The sequence below is a fragment of the Anneissia japonica genome, unplaced genomic scaffold (assembly GCF_011630105.1).
Source record: "Anneissia japonica isolate Jap-2015-1 unplaced genomic scaffold, ASM1163010v1 scaffold287991_len637273_cov151, whole genome shotgun sequence".
Taxonomy (NCBI): domain Eukaryota; kingdom Metazoa; phylum Echinodermata; class Crinoidea; order Comatulida; family Comatulidae; genus Anneissia; species Anneissia japonica.
The window spans coordinates 186,892-200,312 of NW_022692547.1; the positions used below are offsets into that span (position 1 = coordinate 186,892).

Sequence of the window (13,421 nt, forward strand, 5' to 3'; positions counted from 1 at the left end):
TGTCAATATCCCATCTATAAACTAAATAACTATATTTAAACTGTGTGTACTGCTATATAATGCTTTATGGAGTGATAATTCAGAATAAGAGACAAGATTCAGTATATATTTTCAGTTCATTATTTTATAATATTGTATAAACTTTTAATATGATAAACGTACAGTTCAGTACATAGTAGTTACAAGAATATTGATACTTTTTAATTTCAGACAATGGCAGTCTACTGTACGTTTTTGATGAGATGCATCTGTCATTTTCCAGAACCATGAAGCAGGATTTTGGACAGCTTGCAGAATTAGAACCAGAAGAGCTGAATAATCAAACCGCCATCACAGCTACCGTCCATTTACTTATTAAAGGCATAGATGGATTATTCCCTCATTTTGCGTTTAGAGGATTCAGGATGAATTTCCGTCTCCAACAGGTACATATAAAGGGTTTGATCTCAATGTATAGTCTTAAACGAAAATGTTGCAAGAAGAATCCCTATCCCAAACTAACATTCATAAAAATAATCATGATGATTATTTTTATTAATGTTAGTTTGCACGAAATATATAAGTGGGCATAATTATGACTAAAAGGATAATTTTAAAAACTTTTTATGATGAGTATTTTAGTGGCAGATCCAGGGGCCAGCCGGCCCACCATCCCTAATTTTTTTTTTCCCCCAAATTTAAAAGTGGAGAAAAATGAAAATTATATTCAAATTCAATCTGAGAGTGCCATTTCTGACCAACTAGAGGTGCCATAATCATAATCAACCACGGTGGGGCTGAGGGGGTCTACACTCTCCATCTGTAAAAGTCCCTCTCTGGGCCCAGCTCTATTTCAAATTACTGGATGCGCCACTGGATATTTTGAAATTTCGTATGGAAATAAATGTTAATTGCATTGCTTAAAATCAATTAAAAGGCTATAGGCGCCAGAGCTTTCGGGGCTTTCGCCACCTGATCCCCTGGTTATTTTTCATTTCGTTCCCCCCACCCCCCACTTTCAACCACAGATCGACGCTCTTGCTCCTGAGTAAAATAGTCTAATTACAAGTGTTCATAATGATGAAGGATAATGAAGGAATTTATTGTTAACAAATCTTGGCATTTATTCCTTTAATGTTAAAATTAATTAATATTATAAACTCGTGCATTTTATTTGTAGCTTAGTTATCAAAAAGTACTGTAATAAAACAAACCTTACCTTCATACTTGATTCCAAATAATTTATTTTTTTTTATTTTTTATTTTCTTCAATCGTCCAACAGGACCAAGAAGGTCCCACTTACAGGCGAAGATTGTAGTAAAATATTTCTATGTACAATATAAAAATATAAAATATTTAAAATTCATCAAATTATTAAAACATTGTAGAGTTAAATACTAGCAGAATGTGTATAACCAGAGTAATAATTTACACTATTACCAGAATATTTCGGTTTATGCCGAGAAGTGCTATCTTGCTGAATAAAAAATGTTGAACATACCATGCAACCATTGTTCGATGCCATCATACACAGAATTAAAAGCAAAAATAAATTCATGTCGACAGTATAGTAATAACAAAGAACACTATAATAAAACAAAATATTTAAAAGGCCAAACTTCAGTTAAGAGTCCATGGTCACTCCACTAGGCTCAAAGGCTTTAGTTGTACCGGTAACGGTTAACAGTTGAAGCTGCCCGTGTCCCACAATGATGTTCGTGCTTACGTTGTTCGGTAGGGCTAGAGAGCAATTGTATTGTACGTCCGCACGCGACGACGGCTATACGACAATTAATTTATAATAATAATAATAATGATGATGATAATTATTACCCCAATCATTGGAAAGATGCCTATGGGGGAAATTCCATAGTTTGCTGCATGAAATATATCAGCGCATTAATTTAATTTTTTTAATATTTTCAGGAATGTGACATACTGTCTAAGGAGAGGAAAAATGTACAAGAAGTTATCCGACAAGAGTTTGCAGATCGTCTGGTTGCCACTGAAGAGGAGAACAGACGTCTGAAGAATGAGATGTCGGAAATGAGAGCAAGGCACAAACTAGAAATAGAGAGAATCGAGAAGAGTAAGGAGGAGGAGTTGGAGGAAGTTCATAAACGGTAAATTGTTGAGAATAATGATTATATATATATATATATATATATTTTAAATAATTGACGAAGCAAAACCAGGCATTCATCACAATAATCAATTTTTAGTTATTAATACAGGGTTAAACAGTAAAAATGAGAGCTATGAAATGGTAGGAGAATCATTTAAATCCGACATTTCCTTATGAAGTTACAAGCATTCGAACATACAGCTCTATAAAGAACAATATTTGAGAAATCAGCCTTCGAAGTTCATGATTTTGGGCATTTCTCAGGCAGAAACCATCAATTAATCTTTAAAAATTGTTGTTTTAACATTGAAAATACGGAAACTAACAGCATAGCATTAGTGCAATTAAACAATGGATTTCTGAAATTTTTACATTCCAGCATGTTTTGGTCCTTATCTATGAAACAGGATTTGCGACAAGTGACTGGTTTTTCTTGTCTTTGCCACATTTACTGTCTTACTAGATAATATTGTTAATTTCCACATAAAACCCTAAATTACCCCCAAACTCACCTTTTAGAGTCTTTTTGTACATAATATGAAAATGTGAATGTTTAATAGTTAGTTTTTTTTGGGGAATTAATGTTTTGAGCATTCTGTATATACGCATCTGGTTTGGCAAAACATCATTCAACATATGAACTGTTTTAAAACCTGTTTGTTAGGTGCAATGTACATTTTATTTGATTATCTTTGCAGGGTCAAACAAGCCATTGTCAAGAAAGAGGACACAGTGAATCAACTACGTCAACAGTACGATGCGGCAACGAAACGAGCTGACCACTTGGAATCGCTTTTGGAACAGCAGCGAAAACAACTTCTCAGTCTGTCCAAGAAAAAGTGAAGCAAAATCTGATGTGAATAATTAAAAATCAGTATAGATGCAGATCAGACTGGTTTTCCTCTGATGTATGTGCAGTATCGCTAGAGATTTAGATGGAAGGAGTCTTGCTTCAGAGAGTCAATGAATACTTAATTACTTTCTAAACTAAAGCATATTGTATTCCTTCATTCTGAGCATGTAGTTGCTTTAAAATATGAGTGTTTCATATTCACATGTTTAGACAAATATTTATTAACATGACCCATAAAAGGTGACAGTTTTTTCAAAGCAACTTTTCTATGACATTTTGGTATACATTGTATATTTTAGTGAATGCATAGGTTTAAATACAGCTGCATACCAATTATATGTGAGAGTCATGGACGATGTCTTGTGTACTGTATTTGTAGAACTGTTTCAATGATATCAAACCAAGGAAAATTGTAAACTTACTGCAAACTTTCGTCGAAGTTATCAACATGACTTTGTTAGGCTATGTGAGTAGCATTCGTTGTTTTTGTTCTAATGTTATGATTAAGTAGCAGATGAATCTATTTGAATGTCTAGTGTATTTGTATTCATGCAGCATTTCTGTTCATAGGCAACCATGCAAAATGTGCAATTATCGAACATTGCCTGTGGAAAATTCCAGTCATGCTTCATGAATCTATGAGCCCTGTTCAGACTGCCACATGCTCATCTTGACATCACATGATGACCATATATAGGCACATCATGACTATATATGGGCATAAAACAGTTTTATTTGTCAAAGAAAATCTGATAATCTGGACATGCCTTTTCTCTATTCTACCAAGTACTCAATTCCTAGATGGAGTGGAACAATGTAGATAAAGTGGCTTTGTACAAGGGCTTGAAACAAGTGGCCTGATTTGGATTAAAATTCTTGGATTTTCAATTAGAATCTGAAATATTTTCCGCTGCTGCCTTCTTTCATGTAGATGTCAAATAAGGAAAATGTAGGCTGTAGCACCGAGACCACTGATGATTAGTGCCCAAAAATGTTTACACAACCGTAATGCAATAATAGCATATTGACTACTATTGTATATTTTCGGATAATATTTCAGCCGCTCCAAATCTTTTTCCTATTCTTCCTCCTTCCTTCATTCTTTCACAATTTGCGTTTATTCATACTTTTTATTCATAATTTTATACATGTGACTAGGCTACACGCATAGTCATTAGGTTTAGGCTTAGGCTAGGCCTTGGCTATGCCTATTACTATTTTATTAAAATATACAATTTTAATAGATAAGATTAATTTAACATGGACGTAGTAATTCATACTTAAACAATACATTAACTTTAAATATAAATAATATATACAATAACAAATAAATAACAAAAATTAAAATGTGGACATAGTGTCACTACTACAATAATAAGATTACTATTTTTCAATCTTATAATCAATTTAATATTGCCAGGTATGACAGGTATGCTTTCTCCAATAAAAAAGCTTTTTCTATAAATGGAATGTCCTGTACGAAGCACGAGCTCCTGTAGACCAAACCAGTACCGTTACGATTTTAATCGTGCTGGAAATATACTCAAAAGGTCATTTTTTTTAATGTTAACCCCTGTCCAGACTTGTAGGTATTCAGTTTTATTTGACAGAACATTTTCCTAAATATGGTCATGACGTGATATCATCATGACCATATTTAGGCATATATAGGCAGATCACGACTACAGTATATACAGGCACAACAGTTTTATTGTCAAAGAAAAAGATGATGATCACGACAAAGCTTAAGCCAGCCTATAACTGACATACAGTATATGCATCTGTTTTTCACATTGATTTTATTCATGCAAGCGCTGCCTTATGTTGTACAGTACTTTCGTTTTTAAAAATGATTTATTATTATTTTATTAAGAATAATTTATTATTATTTAATAATGGACACATGGTTAAATAGTTTAATTATTAATGAGGTAATAATTATTTATTATTATTTTATTAAGAATAATTTATTAATATTTAATAATGGACACATTATTTACTAGTTTAATTATTAATGAGTGTCTCTGTTGTTGTATGTTGGAGAACACAGAATGTTTACTTTTATATTGTAGAAGAATTGTGAGCTCACTATAATTTATCAAAAAGTCACATGAAGCTGTCATTTAATTTGTGCTTTTATGACATTTTAATTTCAATGTGTATGCAAGGATTTGAAAAATGTAAAAAGTGTGTATAAATGTAAAATGCTTCAATACATCTGTATAGTGAGATACTATGTTTTTTTATACTACTGTACTGTATTGTGAATTTTGTTAGAAACTGGATATTATTTTGAGAAATTGTATAAATTAAACTGTTTGTACAGTAATGAAGTGGGGGAATATAAATTATTATTTGTACTTAATATGAATGCTTACATTAAAGCCAGACTCCAGAAAAAAACAAAAACTTTGATAGGTTTTTTTTTGTACAAATGGTTATTCTAAAACACTGAAGGCTTTCAGAAAGATCCAAGAATCAACTTTCTGTCCCAACTATACTAAAAATCTACCGTTACCATACCTGTGTGTGTGTTTAAATTAGATTCATTGCTAAAAATATTAGCATATGCAATTAACTTTATGGAAGCGGTTTGCTGCAGCGGGAACAGTTTGGTTTCCCAGCCTCCAGGTTGGGGTTTCAATCCCTTGCTGTCCATTTCACTTTTGTCCTTGAGCAAGGCACTTTATCTGCATGACTTCTCTCCACCTAGGAGTATAAATTGGTACCTGGTGGGGTTGCCTGCTCCTGCACTGATTACCAGCAGGAACACTTAAAGCATGTGGACCCAATGACCAGGGAAAAGAACTGCGCTTTATAACCTCAAGGAAGAGGTGCATTATAAATGCCTGTACCAGTACTGTACTTTGTATTTTTGTTTTATTATTTTTTAAATACCAGTTTGCTTTGTGAAATATGTATTTCCTTTTCTTATATTTCTATCTATCTATTTCTTCTTTCATATTTCATCTTTCCTTTCTTTCATTTCTTCTTTTCTATTCCCTGTTTCAATTCCTTAATATTTTTTTTTATCCTTTCTTCTATCCCTTTCCATTCATTTTAAATCATTCCTTTTTATTCTTTTCCTTTTATTTCTTATCTGTTATTTCCTTTTGTCATTTTAACTTCTTTCACTTCGCCTTCTCCATTCTTATTTTCAGTTGAAAGCTGAAACTTCAATATGAACAGTTTTATTGTTTTAAGTTAACACAGATGAAATGGTACAGCTTTCAGTGATGTAAAGTTTGAGTACTGTAGGTATATTATTTTAGGTGGAGACACACACCCACTGCTAATAATATGTCATGCTACAATCAAATAATGCCAGAATCACATGCCTCAAAAACCTCAAACACATGCCACAGATGCAAACAAATCATGCCACAAGCATCGTGTTAAACATTCCACAAACATGCCACAAACTCTTGGAACAATACTGTTTTTATATTATGTTTGTGTGTTTGGTTTGCAAAGTGAAAATGTTGTATAAACTAACACATGCAAGCATACATACATGCTACAACCACATCTCACACTAACATGCAAAAGACTCGTTCTACAAAGAAACTTCACTCAAACAGATGCTACAAACATAACTCACACTATTAATATCATGCCACCAAACATACCAACAGGTCATTAGGTACCTGTGCAATAATTGTTTATCTTGCAACTTGTTTTTGTTTTTTGTTGAGAATTATCAGTAAAATGTTCAGTAAGGCTATTTGAAGTCTGGTGCATTTTCTTTTTGATACTAAACTATGCGAGGTAAGTAATATCCTCAATGGATATGATTGAACATGGTATTGATAGATCAGTAAAAAATAAGTTTTCTGTAGGACAAGGTTGATGGTTATAAAATAAAAGTTTTAATAGACCACAGATTTCTGTTTTTCATAGAGCATTCTCATTTGGTTTCACTCCATTAACAAAAGTTTACTTTCCAAAGATGCAAATTGCATTCGCTTTTACACAGGATTGAATAAACAACGTCAATTACTGATGTGGTCAAGTGGTTTGGTGCAACGGGAACGGTTTGGTTCCCAACGTCAAGGTCGGGTTTTCAATCTCTCGCTGTGCATTTCGCTTGTGTCCTTGAGCCAAGCATTTCATCTGCTTTATTATTATTTTTAATATTATTATTATTATTATTATTATTGACTGATGTGTGAACAAAACGATTTATGTAAAACAGTTGTCTATTTCAGAAAATATACCAACATATTTCTTTTAAAGAAGTCCTGGCTATTAGGCGCTATAAACCATGTTTAAATACCGGATTAAAAGCATCCAAAAAACTTATTCGCGCAAGTACCGTGTGGTTATACACCTACATGAAAACAAAAAGTTTTTCAGTGATAGAGGGCGCACTCCATAGCAGACATTACGAGTAAACACTGCGCATAACACAGACCCAAACAATAACAAATTACACATGTTGTGTTAAGACAAGGTAGGCCCTGTTTATACTTTTCTTGGCTGGCATCTGATCCGTTTCTTATCACATTATATAATGCATTTTTGTTAGCGAAAAAATTCAGTTGGGACTAGGTATGTAGGCTTGGCCCAGCTAATCTAGCCTAGCCTAGCTTATCCTGCTCAAGTTTTTGCTTAGATAGGTAGTAGGCCTAGGGCCTAGGGGGACCGGTCCAGTCAGGGCAGGGACCCTGGGACTACTGGCTCCCTTGTCCTAGGCCTACTACTAGGCTGCAGGCAAAGGTCTAGGCCTAAGGCCTAGTACGGAATCCTGACAGCCGATGTTTCTAGGCCTACAGAATGGCTTTGTGTTTTGATATTAAAATTTTAAAAATCGCCTACTGGTACAGTACTACTAGGCCCTAGTCTAGTAGGCCTACTACTACTGGCCCTAGGCCTTCTACCATTAATTATTATGCGTTTCATTTTTATAGCCTTAGCCTATTTGTACAATGATCATGAAATAAATTAATAAAATTTGAACCTCCACCACACAACAACCAGTGAGTGAGTACGTTGCATGAAGTGGTGGCATCAGGGGCAGGTGGGCACTTAATGCGTGACTAGGTTGTTGGATAAAAAAAAAAATGATAATTTGCCTATCAAATAACGTTATTTGACTGCCAATCCGTAATGTGGTCTAGAAAACTCTCCCCGTGAACTCTAGCAGGGATTGTTTATTCCGAGCCGTCGACCAAGGCTTTGTCGGCCCTTTGACTTGGACACTCCGTTGCACATCATGTTGTACCCTTTGTTGGCAAATTTCTGGCGCCACTGCTGGTTGCATGAAGATTTGTGAACCATGTATTTGACCTAGTTTGCGTGAAAAAATACACCAGTATTCCAAGCGGTATGCATTGATTGTTCTAATTGGTCCATAGTCAATTTCAAGCTGTAAAGATAACCAATCATTAGTATTGATCTAGACTTGTTTCTACTATTAATTTTCTTATTTAATTTTTGTTTTGATAGTGAATAAATTCTACCAGTCAATTAAATCAATCGATTAATTTTCTTTTTCTATGACAAATTAATGCACTCCTTTTTTCTCACTTTTCCAAATGGAAATCTGCCTAGAGATAAGCATACGTTGTGCTTCATGATTGTGTTAGCTGTGTCATTTGCAAAGCACAGACTAGGCCTCATCTCATATCACTCATCTCTAAACACTTTTCGATTCAGACATTCATAGGCTAGACCTTCAAATTTTTTTCATTTCTTGCTGTGTGTCTAGGGCCTAGGCCTCATCATCCAATCATGTATTAATTTTTTAGCGTGTAAGAGACGACTACAAAATATTTCCTGATGGTAGTGGCCGGGAATTTGCGGCCAGCACTTTGCCAGGAATGTACATTAAATGATGCCCCACATTGCCGGGAGGTGGCCGGGACTTGCACACAAACCTAACTGTTTCGTAAATTACATCTCGGACCTGCACGGACTACAATTAATATCTCGACGAGATTTGATTGATAGATAAATCTGTGAACGTCATTTAGTCACGTGATCAAAAACTTATTCTCAGACATTATAATTTCCTTAGACAGCTGGTTTAAATGCGAAACATATGTGAGCCTAGGCCTAGATGTCTATGCTTGGTTATAGATACCCTGATTTACACTAGCAGTGCGCATCAGTGACTTGGCCTTTGCTGACAACAAGGTTGACTGAATGCGCCTTTTTCCTCTTCCTTTGGGAGCGAAATACAGAGGCTTTTACAACAATTTCCCCGCCATGCTCCATGAAATAGATTAACAACACTATGAATATATGATTCATTTGCATACCGCCTACCCTGAATTCTCTTTCTTAAAGATGGTTGATAGCAAAGAAAATGTTCGCCAACTTGGTAAGTCTAGCCGCCATTGTCTAAGGTTTTCGTGACTTTGTGGGCGGAGCTTTGCATCCTTGTCGACATGTCAATTGGCAATGTGCATAAATGACAGTCTGGTACAGCAACAGCTGGGGAATTTGAAACAAATGGTACAGGAAGATAACTAGCGGCCACATTTTCAAATATGAGATGTCCAGGGACAATTTAACCACAGATTCTGATAGAAAAATCATTTATTTTGGACATTAGACCTATTTATTTATGGGTCTAAACCTATGATAAACTAGTATTTTTGCCTATTTCTGTATGTTTGTATTATAGGCAAAATATCCGTAGCAACTATGGAAATTCTGTAGCACTTCCAAACTGTGTATTAATGTATGCGTAAGCCTGAGTCTGTAGTTAGAGAATTCTAGGCTAGGCTAAGGCTGGTGTTACTTAGGATGATGTATCTGAACCTCAATGAAATTCATTTAACATGCCATTAACAATGGTAAAAGGAGTTGAATAAATAGTGGCATTACAGTTTATGCATATAGAACAATATAAGAAATGACAACAGCACTTTAAAGATACAGTAAAATTTATTAGCTCAAGCTTTTGTCTGCACAGTGGGCTTCATCAGGGTATGAATATGTCTACAGTCTCAAAAAATTCTACAATTTCAGTTCATAAAATAGATCTTATTTTTCAGTGTCACTATTGTTTACCAAATCAGAAAACTCTTATAACAATATCATAGCAAGAATACTTCAGGTTATTAGTCTCATTGAAAATGTTAATTTAGATATTATTTAATAGATATATAATAATAATTTCATGTTATTTCATAGTGGCAGCCCAAAGCTTACAGCCCAGTCATATACCAAATTAACAAAAAAAAAAACAACTTCAACAGAACAGCTAGTTACTTCTAGCAGCTATAAAACTAAAAACACAAGAACAAAAAGAAAAATACAATCTTGAAATTATTGCTGTATTTACAATGTAACTTTATCTTGTTTCTTTGCATTCATACACACTATCTACAATATCACCTAATAATATATCAATATTTAGCTGTCATTTAAGTTTTAGTTATTATTAAAATTATGTGATTTAATTGTTATACAGACTTGTTATTTAATAATTACTTACTTGTAGTCATATGTAAAATATCTACAAAATTCATCAATGTTTACCTGCCCTTTTAAGTTTTAACTATTACCGTACAAAACTGATATGTGATTTAATTGTTGCATTTTCTAGACTTGTTATTTAATAATTTCTTGCAGTGTATAATACTTACAATATCACGTGATAAAATTCATCAATTTAGAACTGCCATTTTAAGTTTTAATTACTATTCAGTAATATTGATTTAATTGTAATGCCCTGTCTAGGCTATCAAATTTTATTTGACAGAACATGTGACATGCCTAAATATAGTCATGATGACATCACATCATGACCATAATTAGGCACATCATGACTATATATGGGCATACAACAGTTTTTTGGAAAAGAAAGTTTGATAGTTTGGACAGAGTTCGTACATTGCTAGATTAATAATTAATTACTTGCACATCCATCGTAACTGAATTTACTTTTGCTAATGCAAGTCTTCTAGGGAAATGACAGACGATCGAAATAGCAAAATAATTTTTCTCTCCCTTCTCAATCTGATGAATCACTCTAAGGAACTTGCCATGCTTGTCAAAGAGCTGTACTTTGCATTCACTGACTACAATAATGTTGTCATCATAATCAACACCTACTCTGGAGGGCCTTATTACCATTCCATCTTTATCCCCTCCACCAATAAGAACTTTAATGAATTGACCATCAGAACCAAATAATTGCACTCTGTGATTTTGAATGTCAGCCACAATGAGATTCCCTTCTTTTGTTACGGCAACACCAGATGGACCGTTAATCTGTCCTTCAAGCCTACCCTTTGATCCGAACGTTTCTATTTTTAGATTGCTTGCCATGTTGAAAATGTGAATGCAATGGGCAGTTTGGTCAGCAACATACATTAAATCTAATTCTTCATTCACAGCAATACCAGAAGGCAAACTCCGAGATGACTGACCAGTGGATATTGATTTCATCAGCTGACCATCTTGTTTGCAAATTGTTACGTTACAATTAATCCAGTCCAAGAATATTAGGTTGTTGTTTTTCAGTTTGTATATTCTTTGGACCTTTGATACTGATGGTAATTTGATAGTGCTGATAAATGCTCCTGTGTCTCCAAACCTGAAAACCTCATTTGTGTTACAAACAACTAAAAACCGACCATTGTCAGACATCATTAAATCTTGGATACCTATATTGCTACCCATAATCCGAGTAGATCGACCAACGTTTGTGATACGTCGTACAATTCCAACAGGTTGAACAATGATTTTAATTGGTGATCCTTTTATTGAAGAATTACAAAACTTGACATCCAGTGTCAAATCTGTACTTGAAGTTCCTTTAATAAAATATTTTCCCTCAGATTTAACGATTCTTATAGTGGAAGTGTATTGTGATGCAGTGTATTTCATTGAAGCGTATTTTGTTGAGGAAGCTCTCATCTCCCATTTTGATACTGTCAGGTCATTGATGTCTATCTCACACTCATGTTTTTGATCTATTTCAACATTAAAAGGTTGATAACATGTCACAGTCATTGGATTTTCAGATACAACTTCGAAAATGTTTTCATTTGGTTTTTCACTAACATGACCTATTCCCAGGTTCTTCAAAGAGGTCAATACTGGTGTGTGGTCTTTTGTTGGAGAGAAGTAAACCTTCCCATCATCTCTGGGTTCTGTCTCTGGTAGGACAGCAATGATGTCTTGCAGCTCCCTGATTATTTGTTGACATGTATTGAGAGCTGTTGCATCACCACTTTCCAATAATGTTGAGATATAATTTTGTTTTCCTTCAATATCTGATATAGTTGATTTGAGTTTATCAATTTGAGAATTAATTTTCCTGTTCTTTGCTTTACAGACATCTTCCAACTTTCCTACTACTGTAATTTCTGTTTCCCTTACCAATTTTATCATTTCTTCCACAGTTTTGTTGATGTCCTTCATAATATTATTTCTTCTTTTACTAAGTTCAGAGGCATTTGCAGTACATTTGCTGATTCCTGCTTGTGCCTTGTGTTTGTGGAAATCAGCTTGAGCCATCAAAGAATTTGCTGTTACTCTGAGGTCATTGAATGCATCAGAAGCTCTGATTGGCTCATGCTGTCCATCATATTCACTGTGATCTGTTATAGCACACTTTTGACAAATTGGAGTTTTACAAACTTTGCAATAAAATTCCAACTCTTTCTCATGTAGTGGGCACAAGGTCTGGTGCAGTTTTTCTGGGGAAGGTGATTTAGCACTGATTGGCTGTAGTATGTGGTCCTTAAGTGCAGGGAATTTTTCATGAGTATTTGTGCAAGAAGTACACAAATACTGATGACAATCCTGGCAATAAAAGACTGCATTGCACCTACCACAACAGCACTTGATGTTAATATCACAGAGTCTATCAAAGTGTTTAGCAGTTTTTAATTCCATTGCATACGATGGCAGTGTTCGAAGCCCACCCTCAGGAACTGGATGCATTTGGCGGCAATTTGGACATTCCAGTGCACCCTTTCTTGTCATCCATTTTTGAAGACAAAGAAGGCAGAAGCTATGTTGGCAATTTAATGTTTTTAGTTCTTGACACGTTTCTAAGCAAATTGAACATTTGCTTGTATCTCCTAATAATTTCTTCAACTCATTTTCAGCCATATTGGAATTCTGAAATGATATTTAAAAAGAATTTATTGCAAAAATATACCTAATATAGATAAACCTTCTAGTGTTGAGCCAGGTGTTAGGTGATTTTCAGATTAGAAACTTTTTTTACTTAAGCTTTTAAGGTCAATTATAAGGTCATTATTCATTATCTACTGTACATGACAAAGTCCATCAATCGTAATCTTCAAGCTGCAGTGTTAGTATAACAAATATAGATTATAATAATTTATTATTAATATTCAAAAACATTAATGTGTAAAGGTAAATTTTCATAGACACAAATTTGATAAAAATAAATAATCTTACATATAATGTTATTTTGAAATAGTTTTGGTTGTATCTGTATATTTTGAATGCCATTATTAATGCTGGCTTCC

The 13,421-nt window shown here is 34.2% G+C and overlaps 2 protein-coding genes across 2 annotated transcripts; one reads left to right on the plus strand and one right to left on the minus strand.

Annotated features, from left to right (window-relative positions):
* Positions 1-385: 385 nt before the first annotated feature.
* On the plus strand, positions 386-2,960 carry LOC117100348 (centrosomal protein of 131 kDa-like). The gene is made up of 3 exons (XM_033240008.1): positions 386-425; positions 1,907-2,103; positions 2,804-2,960. Exons 1-3 carry the CDS (start codon positions 405-407, stop codon positions 2,946-2,948), a joined length of 363 nt encoding a protein of 120 aa, XP_033095899.1. The 5' UTR covers positions 386-404; the 3' UTR covers positions 2,949-2,960.
* A 6,873-nt stretch (positions 2,961-9,833) lies between these two features.
* Positions 9,834-13,035, minus strand: LOC117100338 (E3 ubiquitin-protein ligase TRIM71-like). Its single transcript, XM_033239997.1, has one exon. It carries the CDS (start codon positions 13,033-13,035, stop codon positions 10,813-10,815), a length of 2,223 nt encoding a protein of 740 aa, XP_033095888.1. The 3' UTR covers positions 9,834-10,812.
* Between the last annotated feature and the right edge of the window lie 386 nt (positions 13,036-13,421).

Excerpts from the sequence above, each read along its gene's own strand:
- LOC117100348 (XM_033240008.1), top strand. The coding sequence starts at position 405 with ATGAATTTCCGTCTCCAACAG. Across the intron at positions 426-1,906 it reads TGAATTTCCGTCTCCAACAG|GAATGTGACATACTGTCTAA; the intron begins GTACATATAAAG and ends TAATATTTTCAG. Across the intron at positions 2,104-2,803 it reads TTGGAGGAAGTTCATAAACG|GGTCAAACAAGCCATTGTCA; the intron begins GTAAATTGTTGA and ends TTATCTTTGCAG.
- LOC117100338 (XM_033239997.1), bottom strand. The coding sequence starts at position 13,035 with ATGGCTGAAAATGAGTTGAAGAAATTATTAGGAGATACAAGCAAATGT.